General features: G+C 48.1%; 1 protein-coding gene across 8 annotated transcripts in view; it reads left to right on the forward strand.

The window, feature by feature from the left end:
- Window positions 1–15,048, forward strand: part of MPP4 (MAGUK p55 scaffold protein 4) — a 397,034-nt gene that overhangs the window by 237,068 nt on the left and 144,918 nt on the right. For all 8 annotated transcript variants that reach the window (XM_085648977.1, XM_085648979.1, XM_085648978.1 and 5 more), the window contains one exon: window positions 14,695–14,733. In XM_085648977.1, the coding sequence (XP_085505103.1) occupies window positions 14,695–14,733 (39 nt within the window). The remainder of the gene's footprint in view (window positions 1–14,694; window positions 14,734–15,048) is intronic.

A 15,048-nucleotide genomic window follows, 5' to 3' on the forward strand; every position in this document is an offset into this window, starting at 1 on the left:
GTTTTTTATTATGTACCGGGTATATAGTAATTATTCTGTAAAAATGTGTACATGGAAAAATCGGTATGAAAGACACCTATGTATTTCTGAAATGGGAACAAAATATAGAGTTTAGAAACAGTAAATATTTGCACATTTCTGAAATTGGGGATACTCCTACTAGCATGAGAATTATCAGTCATTTTTTAGAATGACTTCTTTTTTACACAATATCTTTCATTTGGAAGGCAGAAATGCATCGAAAGTCAATAGATAATAACAGTTCCTTTACAAAACTGAATTACCCTAAGTCTCCCGATAAAAATGGTACCTCACTTGTGTGGGTAGGCATAGTGCCCACGACAGGAAACGGCGCAAAACGCAACGTGGTCACAACTCAATATCGCAGTGAAAATTTACCCTTTTTTGGCAAAGTGCCTAGCTCTAGTTTTTGAACCCTAGCTCTGTGGGCACCTTGGGAAACCTAGCAAACCTATACATTTTTGAAAACTAGACACCCAGGGGAATCCAGGATGGGGTGACTTGACTGCCTCCTACCAGGGTCTGTTACCCAGAATCCCTTGCAAACCTAATCAATTGTCAAAAAACCCACATTTTCCACACCTTTCTGTGGTGGAAAGTTCCGGAATCTGCGTGGATCCACAAATTACCACCCACCTTGCGTTCCCCAACGTCTTACGAGAAAAACGGTACCTCACTTGTGTGGGTCGGCCTAGTGCCTGCGACAGGAAACGGCGCAAAACGCAACGTGGTCACAACTCAATATCGCAGTGAAAATTTACCCTTTTTTGGCAAAATGTCTAGCTGTAGTTTTTGAACCCTAGCTCTGCGGGCACCTTGGGAAACCTAGCAAACCTATACATTTTTGAAAACTAGACACCCGTGTGCTTCCAGGGAGGCATGGCTTGCGTGGATTCCCCAACGTTTTCTTACCCAGAATGCCCTGCAAACCTTAAATTTAGCTGAAAAAATCTCATTTTTCACACATTTTTGTATGGGAAAGTTGTGGCATCACCGGGCTGACACAAATTTCCTACCACCCAGTGTTGCCCCGGGTCTCCCAATAAAAATGGTGCCTCACTCGTGTGGGAGGCCCAAGTACCCGCGACAGGCAAGGCCCCAAAACGTATTGAAGCGACATGAAAATTGCCTACCTCAAAACGACCTGGTTTTGCAAGGGGGGTCACCTGGGTTTTTGGCCCCGTGCTCGGCGGCCACCTAGGGGAACCTACCAAACCCACACATTTCTAAAAACTAGACACCCGGGGGATTGCAGGGAGGTATGGCTTGTGTGGATCCCCCAACGTTTCCTTACCCAGAATGCCCTGCAAACCTCAAATTTAGCTGAAAACATCACCTTTTTCACACATTTTTGTGTGGGAAAGTTGAGGCATCACCGGGCTGACACAAATTTCCTACCACCCAGCGTTCCCCCAGGTCTCCCGATACAAACGGTGCCTCACTCGTGTGGGAGGCCCAAGTACCCGCGACAGGCAAGGGCCCAAAACGTATTGAGGCGACATGAAAATTGCCTACCTCAAAACGACCTGGTTTTGCAAGGGGGGTCACCTGGGTTTTTGGCCCGGTGCTCAGCGGCCACCTAGGGGAACCTACCAAACCCACACATTTCTGAAAACTAGACACCCGGAGGATTCCAGGGAGGTATGGCTTGCGTGGATCCCCCAACGTTTCCTTACCCAGAATGCCCTGCAAACCTCAAATTTAGCTGAAAACATCACCTTTTTCACACATTTTTGTGTGGGAAAGTTGAGGCATCACCGGGCTGACACAAATTTCCTACACCCAGCGTTCCCCCGGGTCTCCCGATAAAAACGGGGCCTCACTCGTGTGGGAGGCCCAAGTACCCGCGACAGGCAAGGCCCCAAAACGTATTGAGGCAACATGAAAATTGCCTACCTCAAAACGACCTGGTTTTGCAAGGGGGGTCACCTGGGTTTTTGGCCCGGTGCTCGGCGGCCACCTAGGGCAACCTACCAAACCCACACATTTCTGAAAACTAGACACCCGGGGGATTCCAGGGAGGTATGGCTTGCGTGGATCCCCCAATGTTTCCTTACCCAGAATGCCCTGCAAACCTCAAATTTAGCTGAAAACATCACCTTTTTCACACATTTTTGTGTGGGAAAGTTGAGGCATCACCGGGCTGACACAAATTTCCTACCACCTAGCGTTCCCCCGGGTCTCCCGATAAAAACGGTGCCTCACTCGTGTGGGAGGCCCAAGTACCCGCGACAGGCAAGGGCCCAAAACGTAGTGAGGCGCACTACGTTTAGGACCCTTGCCTGTTGAGGCGCACTACGGTTTGGACCCTTGCCTGTCGCGGGTACTTGGGCCTCCCACACGAGTGAGGCACCGTTTTTATCGGGAGACCCGGGGGAACGCTGGGTGGTAGGAAATTTGTGTCAGCCCGGTGGTGCCTCAACTTTCCCACACAAAAATGTGTGAAAAAGGTGTTTTTTTCAGCTAAATTTGAGGTTTGCAGGGCATTCTGGGTAAGGAAACGTTGGGGGATCCACGCAAGCCATACCTCCCTGGAATCCCCCGGGTATCTAGTTTTCAGAAATGTGTGGGTTTGGTAAGTTCCCCTAGGTGGCCGCCGAGCACGGGGCCAAAAACCCAGGGGACCCCCCTTGCAAAACCAGGTCGTTTTAAGGTAGGCAATTTTCATGTCGCCTCAATACGTTTTGGGGCCTTGCCTGTCGCGGGTACTTGGGCCTCCCACACGAGTGAGGCACCGTTTTAATCGGGAGACCCGGGGGAACGCTGGGTGGTAGGAAATTTGTGTCAGCCCGGTGATGCCACAACTTTCCCACACAAAAATGTGTGAAAAAGGTGATTTTTTTAGCCAAATTTGAGGTTTGCAGGGCATTCTGGGTAAGGAAACGTTGGGGGATCCACGCAAACCATACCTCCCTGGAATCCCCCGGGTGTCTAGTTTTCAGAAATGTGTGGGTTTGGTAGGTTTCCCTAGGTGGCCGCCAAGCCCGGGGCCAAAAACTCATAGGACCCCCTTTGCAAAACCAGGTTGTTTTGTGATAGGTAATTTTGATGTCTCCTCAATAGGTTTTGGGCCCTTGCCTGACGCGGGCACTATGCCTACCCACGCAAGTGAGGTACCATTTTTCTCTGAAGACTTTGGGGAACGCAGGGTGGGTGGAATTTTGTGGACCCACGCAGATTCCAGAACTTTCCGACAAAGAAATGTGAGGAAAAAGTGTTATTTTGAACATACTTTTAGGTTTGCAATGGATTCTGGGTAACAGAACCTGGTGAGAGCCAGTGAAGTCACCCCATCCAGGATTCCCCTCGGTGTCTAGTTTTAAAGAATGTACAGTTTTGCTAGGTTTGCCTACGTGCCAACTGCGCTAGGGCCCAAAATCCACAGGTATGCACATTGCTAAAAAAGAAAATCGGAGCCCAGTGGGCTTTCTGCCGCCCTGGGGGGGAATCGGGGAAGGGGGTTTCATCCTGATATGCCCCTAAAGGGGCAGAAAGACTGTGGCTATTTTTTGTGGGGGTGGGGGCATTGGTATGACCATTTTGGGTAGCCCCCACCCCCACGCATAAAAAAAGCTGGCGCCTACTGGGTTTTCTGCCCCCCCAGGGGGCAGATCAGGGGCCACTGCCACCATCTGCCCTCCCGGGGGGGCAGAAAGACTGGAATTTCTCTGGGGGTGGGGTGGGGTATTGTCATGCCCATTTTGGGGAACCCCTACACTAATAAAACAAAAAAATCCATGGTTTCTAGTCGGCATTCTGCGCCCCCAGGGGGGGCCAGATTGGGGGCTACAGCTCCCATCTGCCTCCTGGGGGGCAGAAAGACTGACATTTTTGTGGGGGGGAGAGTGGGGGCATTGGCGTGCCCGTTGCGGGCAGCCCCCACCCTAAATATAAAACTAAAAACGAATCCCTGGTGTTTAGTGGGCTTTCTGCCCCCCCGAAGGGGCAGATTAGGGGCCAATGCCCCATCTGCCCCCCGGGGGGGGGACAGAAAGACTGTAGTAATTGGGGGGGGCATGGGCCTACCCGTTTTGGGCAGCCCCCACCCCTATTTATTTATATACGTAACTTCCCTGGTGTCTAGTGGGCTTTTTACCCCCCCCCCCGGGGGGGCAGATTGGGGGATAATGCCCCCATCTGCCCCCCAGGGGGGGCAAAAAGACTAAAATGCCCAAAAATACACAGGGGGGAGCAAAGGCCCTTGCCCAAGGGGCCGCTCCCCCCTCCCTGGTGTCTAGTGGGTGGATCCCTGCTTGGGGATCGCCCTCCTGTGGCGATCCCCAAGCAGGGATCCACTGGGGAGGGGTACCATTGGAAAGGGGAGATTCTCCCCTTTCCAACGATACCTCTCCCGTCCTTGTACGTGCTCAGGGGGCTGAGCTAGCCCCCTGAGCACGTACAAAGTGAAACCTGAAATGAGCCTCTTGGCTCATTTCAGTTTCACTTTCACTGTAATGAAGTCGGCGCGACGCGCGCGCCGATCGTCATTGCAGTGAAAGGGGGGGGGGGCGCCTCGGGTGCTGGGGAAGCTCTTCCCCAGCTCCCGAGGCTATTTGTGCAGAAAGGGAATCCCTCTGGTGCCGCACCAGAGGGATTCCCTAGGGTTTGCCTCATGACGAGCTGGACTCGTCATGGGCACAGCACGACTGTGCTCCATTACGAGTCCAGCTCGTCATGGGCATACAAGGGGTTAACTGAATTTTCATGCCATGTCTTTGTTTTTAGGTCTCGCCTGACCCAGCGCATGCGCTGGTCTGGCGAGACTTTTTGAGAGGGCTCCAAAAAGTGCTACCAGGCCAGCCTAGAGCTACAGTGCATGTGCGTGGGCACACGTGCCGCGCTTGACCGCGATTAATTTCACTTTCGCGGCCGCATGGACACTTTGATGTTTGATCGCGATCACTTTCGCGGCCGCTTGGCATAGCCAATAGGTCTCGCTTTTGGGACCTTACAAGTATTTAGTTATGCAACTGTTACATGGCTAAACACTTATAAGGTCCCAAAGGCGAGACCTCTTGGCTATGCCAATGCTTGTTTAATGTAGGTGTTGCTGTGAAACTCTTTTGCATATGTAAAAGCTAATTTAGTTAATTTCTGAATAATTGATGCTCTTATGGTGTGTCTAGGCTCCCTGGCAGTGTACAGTGACTTAGCCTAAGATGGTTCCTCTGTTGTGTTGTATTACTGGGGCCTAACTGTGTGTGTGGCCACTGCACCCAGAATATGAACCTCACCACCCAGCACCTCACCTTTCTTAAAAATAACTGTAACAAGCATTTACAATGCAATAGGTCTCGCAATGACATTATTTTGAACTATTGACATTGTAAATGGCAATGCCTTTAAAAAAATTAAATGGCATTGTTATTTACAATACCAAAAGCAACACCTATTGCATTGCATAGCGCAGTGTCCGTGAAGACGGAGCCGCGCTTATTAAAGTAAAAAAAAAAAGTGTGTGTTGGTGGGGGAGGGGCAGGGGCAGAGCCCTGTGGTGACGCACTGGAAAGCACCTTGAATGCTGCGCCCAGCTCGGCAGTGCCAATGCCGCCCTGCGAGGTTGGGTGGGGAGGGAGGGGCCGCCACTGACTAGTGTCTTTAACACCTCATAAAGAGCCGGCGTGTAGGCGGCGGTGGGGGCGGTAACTCCCTGTGCCACACGCAGACAGAGCCCACCCCACCCATCCTTTGACATCACAAATGAGAGAAGACTATCTCTCAAACTGGTGGGTGCTATTGAGCGTGGGGGAGGGGGGGTGGCAGGCAGTTGTGCCCCCCTGCCCCACTAAAACAGCAACAGTTTGTTTAACTTGTGTCCCATGACTAAACTGCCCAGAGCAACCCCATGCCTGGAGGAACGTCTCCTTGTAGAAGTGAGGCCTCCAGGTTATACCCATGCTGTGTGTAAATAACGACCACAACGAACGAAATTAATGCTTGGCGCTTGAATGAGGTAATAGCACGGTGGTAAATGTAACAACGTAAATGTCAACATATTTATTTTATCCACCTCAGAAGTATGACAGTCAGAGTCAAGCCTGCAATAAGCAGCATAAACACATGCCTCAAGAGGAGGTGCTCCACCCACTGAGCTAAGTCTCCAGTTATTAACATGGGCCGGAGCCCTGTCCCCACAGCCCTTGAGAGTGGATGCACGTGAATCAAAGGCATGCAATGTGCGATGTACCTAGGACAGGTCTGGGTGCTGGCTGAAGGACATCTCGTGCTGATGACCTCATCACCGAATCACTCCTTGCTAGAACAACAGGCCCGTACAGTGTCACAGAAGACACACGGAAGAAAACTGGGTTGGCCTAAAAACAAAAATGTTTTTCTTTCGTTTTCTATACTTATGCCTCCGCAGGAAGTCGTCCCTCCGCCTCTAGGTCAATGGGAAATACAATTCATCAGCATTTGTCTTGAAATATGTCTCTCTGTCTTGCCCTTCGCAGACTCTGCAACACATGCGTGTGAAATGCTAGCACTCCCAGATTTCATCATGCCCATTCTAATCATGTTTAGTGTGACAAGACCTATAATTTAACAGACAGCCAATAACTCATACAATAGCATGGCCTACTATAGCACAACATAGAAAGCTTAAAAGAGAAGAAGTAGAATTACACATAAGTTAACTGAAATTCAGTCACAGGTGGTGCAAAGTCATGTCCTGCAACTCTGGCCCCCCTGGCGAGAAACCAAAGAATCAGAGCATATTCTCTGAAACACCCCTACCTTCCACCAGTTAGGAAAAGCAACCAGAGAAGGAGCAAACTAACACCTCAACTAATATCTGTTTTCCAAGCTTCGAAACATCATGTCACTTTTACAAATGATCCACTGAGATGAATTATGGTACGCCTGGACTTCCGCAAGGCAATGATGGCAACTTCCCCCAAAAAGCATCAAAAGATAAAAAACACAAAAGAGGGCCGACATGCTTGTCCTCTACAGGAAACATGTGAATTTAGTAAACCTGACCTAAAAGAAACCAGGGGGGACTCCCGGGGGAGCCCAGGATCAAATAAAAAATTCTTTTAAAATGTTTGGAGGAAAAGGTGCAGAATGTCTGCAGGAGCTGGACCACCATCTCATGTCAGTCGCCCAGGTGATCGCCCTGAAGCACAGGACCCCAGGTTCTGGCATTCCCTCACCCGAACCATAGGCATGGGGAAAACATTCCTTCTGTAGACTCCTGACAACCAAGACATTGGTATAACCTGTTGACCAATCAGAGACATTTTAAGGCAAAGTCAAAGTGAGCAATTACCCAGGGCCCTCACCTTCCAAGCAGCCCTACGGGCAGTGAAATCTCTCTCTTGCTCACTTCTGTGTGCTTTTGCATCTCACCTTCTCACTGAACAGTCACACAGAGGCCGACACTGATAAACTGAACACGCTGTCTCTCATCATGTTTTGATCTAGCCGTCCACCCTCGCATGACCTGCCCGGGCTGAGCGCGCGGTCCATGCTATGCCCGATACTCACTCGCCGATCAGGCTAACGGGAACCATCACAGCCAGTGGGGAACAGTTCTAGGCTATAATCACTTCCAGATCTGGAGGAAGTGCGGCTAGATGAACGTGAAACATCGAAAGGAAGAGGCCCTTCAAGACGGAAAAACCCAGAACAAAACCTAACACTCCCAGAGCAGAGGGCCCGAAGACCAGCACAGTAAATGCCTCCTTAGTCTCCGGTTGGACGTTAAAAGAATTTCATAATTAAGTATTCCTCACACGTCTGTGTCCCGGTGCCACTGCACCTGCTGCACCATCGATAGCCAGGCCACGTTGGAAATCCTCCACCGGATTAGACCGGACCGGAAGCAGAGCACTCACGTAGGAGTGTGGCTGCAGGTCACTGTTAAAACGCTAATTCTGTGATATCCTGCACGCAATAGAAGTTCTGAGACATTTTTAACTTTTAATAATCTTGCACGTGTTTTTATGACATTTGTGACCTCTTGAACGGATGTATTTACTATGTGTAAAATATCACTGTGATTAGAGCCGTGTTCAGTGCTCTAGGGGGGGCGGAACACTCACTTCCGCATTTCACAGCGCCGGGTCAGCATTCTAGTAGCTGAACCCGGGCGGGGGCATCCTATATAACACTCGCTGATGCGACCGCGCAGCGTGCGCGCCACTGGGGCGCTGAAGGCGCGCCTAAGACAAGCCCGTCTGCGCCTGTCCGCGCACGGTCGGGCCCAGGGGCCAGTACTACTGCCCGCTTACATCAGCCCATCGCACATATACAAACTCTGAGCTTCATAATCTTAATTCTCTCCCTGGAATCAATTGTGAGTTTGTGTGCCCACAGGAGAATATCCCTATTAAATGTCCGCTATGTACCCAACACCTTACATCATACAAGCCAGTCCACTTGCAGGAAAGAACTGAGTTTAAAATATTCCTTCTCAACTGTAGATCCCTCCCCAAACATACCACGGAGATAGGGATACTCCTCGGAGACCTAGACCCTGATGTGTTTTTCTTCACAGAAACCTGGCTCTCCCCTCATTCAGAGCCCGACATTATGCAAACCCTCCCCCCGGGCTATATGATGCTAAGAGCTGACTGACCCAATGGCCGATGAGGTGGAATAGCTATAGTCTTGGTCGCCGCTGGAATAAGCTTTCTATGGATAAGTGGGCTCGGGAACTGGAAATAGGAAAACCTACCATATCCCTATGTCCCACTCAGGCTAACGAGGACTTCAACTGTTGGATTGAGCACTCACTTAATACGGCCCTGCCTAAAACTAGGATAAAGAAGCCAGTAGGGACACGAGATACACCTTGGTTCACACCTGAACTACGTGTCCTTAAGCAGCAGTGTAAAGTCAAAGAAAGACAATGGAGGAAAGACTTCCTACCATTAAAAAAACAGGAATACAGACTATCTATCAGCACCTATAAAAAAGAATTTAGGAAAGCCCAAGCCTTATACTATGAAAACAAAATTCTAGCGGCACCCAATTCCTCAAGAGAAACTTTTAAGATTATAAAGAGTTTTTTTTAAAGTCCCTCCGCCCAGAGCAGCCCCCGATATTTCAGGCGAACAATGTAATAAACTTGCCGAATTTTTTAGCAATAAAGTCCAGCTTATTGTAAAATCTCTTCCGATTAAGATAGAGGAAGATCCCTCCCCCCTCACCTATTTGGACCCTCAAACAGATCTCATTCTGAAAGATTTTCCTTTGGTAACCCAGGACATTTTCGACTCCCTATGGACCACGCTAAAAAGCGGCTCCCCAGCTGATCCGGCACCAATGAGCATTCTAAAGCGAGTCACGCCTATTATAGCCCCTTACATAATAAATTTGATTAACACCTCTCTTACCACTGGAGTAGTTCCACCTAGGTGGAAAGAGGCGAGGGTAAAGACTTTGCTAAAGAAACCCAACCTGGATCCCTCTGACTCAGGCAATTATCGCCCCATTTCTCTCCTCCCTGCCATTAGTAAGATCACTGAAAAACTCGTAAATGGAGCGCTGTCAGGTTTTCTTGAAGAACATGGCCTCCTCCACCCCTCCCAGACTGGCTTCCGCCCACGCCAAGGTACCGAGACGGCGCTTCTGGCAGTGATGGAGGAAAGCAAAAAGATCCTGGATTCTGGAGGGTCAGCTGCCATTATTCTCCTTGACCTGAGCGCCGCCTTTGATACGGTGAACCACCGGCCTTTGATCCGGCGGCTAAGGAACATTGGTATCAGGGGCACAGCACTCCACTGGCTATCCTCCTTTTTGGAGGATAGATCCTTTCAAGTTTTCAATGACAATGTGGTTTCCAAATCCATACAGCTGCCGAACGGGGTGCCTCAGGGCTCCTCTCTTAGCCCGACGTTATTTAACGTATATATGTCTCCCCTGGCAGCTAAGATAGAACCCTATGGCATCCGCATTATTACCTATGCTGACGAGACCCAGCTAGTGGTCGGACTCACCCAAACTAACCAAGAATTCCACGCCATCCATGCCTGCCTGAAAGACATCTCAAGCTGGATGGATGATTCACAACTCAGGCTTAACGGTGAAAAACCCGAGATTATGGTTTTGGGTAACTCCCTTCACTACACGCCCACCAAGTTATGGCCACTATGCATGGGCCCAGCCCCCACTCCAAAATCAGAAATCAAGAGTTTGGGGGTATGGCTGGATCAGGACCTAAGCCTAAAAACTCAAGCTAGGAAAACAGCAGCCCTCTGCTACGGCCTACTCAAAATGGCCCGAAAAGTTTTACCTTTGCTCCCTCCATTGGCTAGGAAAGTAATGATTCAGTCATTAATTCTTTCTAGGCTGGATTATGGGAATGCTCTGTACCTGGGCTCCCCCTCTCAGTAATCAAGAAACTTCAATCGGTACAAAACAGCGCAGCAAGACTCTTATTAAGAGTCCCTAATAGACTGTCAGCTGTACCGGCTCTTCGAGCCCTTCATTGGCTCCCAGTGCAGGAACGTATCAAGTTCAAATCCCTATGCTTAGTGCACAAAGCTATGCAGGGACTTGGTCCTCCATCTATCTCTAACTTGATTCACCCATACAAAGCCAATCGTAGACTAAGATCAGATGATCTGCATCTGATTGAGGTTCCCAGGATCAAGAAGGCCAGAAGTGGCGGCAGACTCTTCTCTTACAATGCACCCAGACTCTGGAATGGCCTGCCCCTTCATCTACGCAGCACCCCTGATCACATGTCCTTCCGGAAACAAATAAAAACTTATCTCTTTCCGTAAGCTCTGTCTTCCTTCCTCTATTGTCGGTACTAGCGCTGGGATGCTTCTGGGTAGCCATGCGCTCTATAAATGCTTTTCCATTCCATTTCCATTCCATTCCATTATTACCAATACTGCAGGGAGCGGTAATTACAGGACGCATGAATTCTCTCCCATAACGAGTGTCACTGCTGAGCACGAGGCATAATCACGTACATTTGTGTGCGCGCGGGATTTAACATTATTTCGAGCATTTTCCCCCTTATAAATTTCTGTTGATTTTCGCAGCTGGTGGGGAATGTGCGGGCATTCCTACTAAACTAGTAATCTCTGAGGGGGATAAACTCACATTCCAGTATCGATCGGGATTTCCTTCAAACTCGTTTTTTTTTAAATTAATTTTTTTATTGGCATCAACATAGAAGGTTATATAGCACATACTAATTTAAATCAGGCGCGATCACATACCCTTCGTTTCTTTTCTACTAGGAACATATTTTCCAATTTTGTATCGTAGACCCAAAGTTCAATTCTTATAAAGAATTCCCCAAATCTTATTGAACTAAGTTCTTTCCATTATCATAACTCTGTTTATAGTGTTAATGCATTCCAATAAATTTGGGCTGTCTTGTAAGTTCCATTTTTACACTACAATGGATCTGGCCGCTAAGAAATTAAACAAGCGCTCGCCATTGCGGGAAGGCAGCCGCTTGTTTATATTTGCATCCCGCTTTCACTTTAAGTGAAAGCGCGATGCAAAAATAAACACGGGGCTGAGTGAAAACAGATGGCCCCCATAAAGATAACAAATTGCTTCGCGACAGCCGCAAAGCAGACAATCCTATCCGGATGGGCCGATCGAAAAGGGGAAAGGGCGGCAATCAAAAAACCTAATTTTCAATGGCAGGCCACCGTTTAGCATAAACGGTGATGCCAGCCAATGAAAAAGAGGGGCGGGGCTTCAAGTCCCCTACAAATATCTCCTCTTTCACTATAGGTCTCGCCAAGCGAGCAGCGCATGCGCTGCAATGCTAGGCAAGACCTAATAAGGTCTTTTTACATAATTATGTGACTCCTACTTATGCTCATAGATTCGATGCCATTTAGAAGGCTTGTGTTGTTCATTACACTAGGTAAGTTTTATTTCAGTTGTCTCAGAATTAAAACAAGACAGGCCCATATTATAGAGCAATTTAATAATAAATGATTCCAGTATTGGCGACGTTTTATAGTGCCCACATCTAGCCTTTATCTGGGGGAAGAGCCTTTAACATTGAGGTCAGAATACATGTAGAATAGCTAATTTGTTTTGGTTTCTTTAGTAAAACGTGCAGCGTTACGGGGTTTCACTGCTGTTACCCACTTAATATTTGTACAATTGTGCTGATGCTGCAACAACTCGGGGTACAATTACTAAGCGGGCCCCGATCTCTAATTCTATGCTCTAATCAAAGACAGCAAGAGTCATTTAGCCTATTTTACACCATTTCAACCCATTAGTTTTAAATACTTTTAATAACACAAGCACATTCATTTGTCGATGCTGACCGCGCTTACATTTTTATTGGAATTCTGTGACAGTTTCATCATTTGGAAATCGAAAGGCTTTTTTAAGAGGTTAACACTAGATAGATACCTGGTGAGGTTCGGGAGGTGGAGGGCTGTGCCGACAGTGCTTAAAGCCCTCTGATAACAGTTTCTGTGCCTGATATAATCCTTAAATAGTTCGCCATGAAAACTAATGCCTCCATAGCAGAGATGCTGCCTCGCAACATCTCAGTGCCTTTGGGGTCATATATATTACGGCGACATCTGCCTCAGGCTCTATTTACAAATGACAGAAAGGTTACAAGAGTAATTAAATATGCGCTTACAATAAAGGTATTTCTCCCAGCAGTAATCAAGTTGCAGAGTGAGGAATATTACAACATATGGATGTAACGTTTAACAGTATGACTACCCTGATTGTCACAGGTTTGGGGTAGAAGAAGAAGTCCATTGTTACCCCTTTCCCCCATTTTCGTACTTTGGAGAGTCTCCAGTTTATAACTATACATGGCATTGGCGTCCCCCTTTATACAACTGCAGACGTCCACACACCGGAAGGAACACCGGGACCCATTTCTAGATTTACAGCTAACATGACTTGCAATCCTGCACCTGCAGCTTATTGTGCCTCATTTGAGGAGCAAGCCTCTAAGCCCCAGCATTAAGGGGGATTTCAGCTAAGAAGCCAGGGCTGCTGTGGGTGTCCCCAATGGTGTGGGGCTACTTGGCTGCTGTTAAAGGTTTTTCAAATTCCCATTTTTGAGAGACTCTTGTGTTCAGTAATGGGCTTGAAACCCACCCGTAGCTTACCATTCGTTGGCATGATTGTCGCTCTTCTGTGCTGCCCTCTCATTAGGCAGCACACGTTCACATTTCTTCAGAGTGTAAAGAAAACCTCTGCCTGAAAGTGTTTGCTTTATAATTTGTATAGTCCATGTCTCAGAGACAGCTAGAGGCATCGAATAAATGCAACCTCCCCACCGGTGCCATGCCACCGCCCTTCTGGTCCATGCATAGGTTATTCTTGATCTTTCCTACAAGGTGCTTCACTCGAGGTTTTGAAGGCGCTATGGATGGGCAGATCCGGTGACGGCCGTACGCCATCAGTTACTAATATCCACTTCATTCATTGTCCCAGGTGCAGACACAGAGGCGCCTTATACAGCCTCCACCCCCAACCCCACCCCAACTCCTGGGTCACAAAGTTGTGATTCCAACGCTATGGAATGCTCGGCAGCCTTCATCTCCAACATTTGTTTTCATTCTTTTTTGTAAACTCTATTTCATTTCTTTTTTATTTCTTAAAAAATCTATTGTCTATTATAGTACAGCCTGACAGGGCACGCAGGTTTGTTACAGGCTGTGGGCGCTGCATGTTAGTGGCCAACAGTATTTACATATATAGTGTATGGACAAGCGTCTGCGTGGAAATTAACAAAAACATAATAATAACACAGAAACGACAACCAAAACAATAGTGCTATATCAACTATCCATTCACTCACCGCACCCATCCATTCATTTATCTACTCAACTTTCATCCATCATTCTCCCATCCATCCACTTGTATGGCACTCATCCATCCCCGATGCACAGCCACTCTCCCATGCCCATCCACCCATGGCCTTTACCCTTCCACACCGCCTGTCCTTGCATCTCTTCAGCACTGGCAGCCACAAACAGTGGGCACAGGCTGTCGTAGCCTAGAGCGTGCTGGGCGAGGGCATGCTCGCGATCACGCTCTTGTGGCTCAGATGCGGCTGGGCGGGTACTTCCTGCGCAGAGCTGTATATTCATGCGTTTTCTTCCGGAGTGGCAAGCACCATTTCTAGGGGAGGTCTTATTTTCCCTAGCCAGTCGTGAGATTGATGGCACTGTACACCCAACCTGTCTTCCCTAACACAGTCACTTCTTCTGTCAACTAACAATAAGGACGCTGTTTGAAACGTGTCAATGAAACAACGCCTCTAAGTACAGGCAAGGACATCTCTTTAATAATCGCTTTTAATGTCCCAAAGGCGAGACCTATGGCTATGCCAATGCTTGTTTGAACATGCAAAGCAGTTAGGTTGAGCCTACTGATTGAAAGTTATTACCAAACCCACTCACTGTGATTAATATGGTCACCCGCACAGTGTGGCACTGCTTGGTTTACGATGTAGCCATTTCTAGACTGAGGACATACACCATTCTTGTTGCCACTGTGTGGACCCCAGCGACTCCCCGCGCTGCACTCAGCCGTCTACTGTGACTTCCCGCGCTGGATCAGTGTTTAGGAGCCAGGACAGCCTTTAGCGTCACATAACAGGAGGCCTCCTGGCGACTACATGGAACATACAATCATATCTGATTTATTATCATTAATTGTGAAATATCTTCTCCTTTCTTTTTCTTTGTCTTTTTTAATTCACAGAGGACGACATGAGGATCGATGAGAAATGCGTAGAGACAGGTGAGGGCGCCGTGCTGGGGTCTCAGGCGGACTCTTTTCTGAAATACCAGATCTGCCTCTCATTAGACTCTCAAGTGATGTCTCAAGCTCACCAAACAGTCGAGTGCTTGTTTACAGTCTGGATACAGTAGTGCAAGGATTAGAGCCCATATGGTGGCACTTGTCAGGGGTACGGTATATTTGGGGGTGCCTGTTTAAGGCCGGTTGTATTCAAATTATCCCCAGTTCTACATGCCTTGCGGCATGTACCACGTGACTAGCATGTACACATTATCTACAGAAACCATCTAATTTTAACCTACCAGCTGGTTAGTT

Source organism: Triturus cristatus, chromosome 3_2, assembly GCF_964204655.1.
Source record: "Triturus cristatus chromosome 3_2, aTriCri1.1, whole genome shotgun sequence".
In the NCBI taxonomy this organism is placed as follows: domain Eukaryota; kingdom Metazoa; phylum Chordata; class Amphibia; order Caudata; family Salamandridae; genus Triturus; species Triturus cristatus.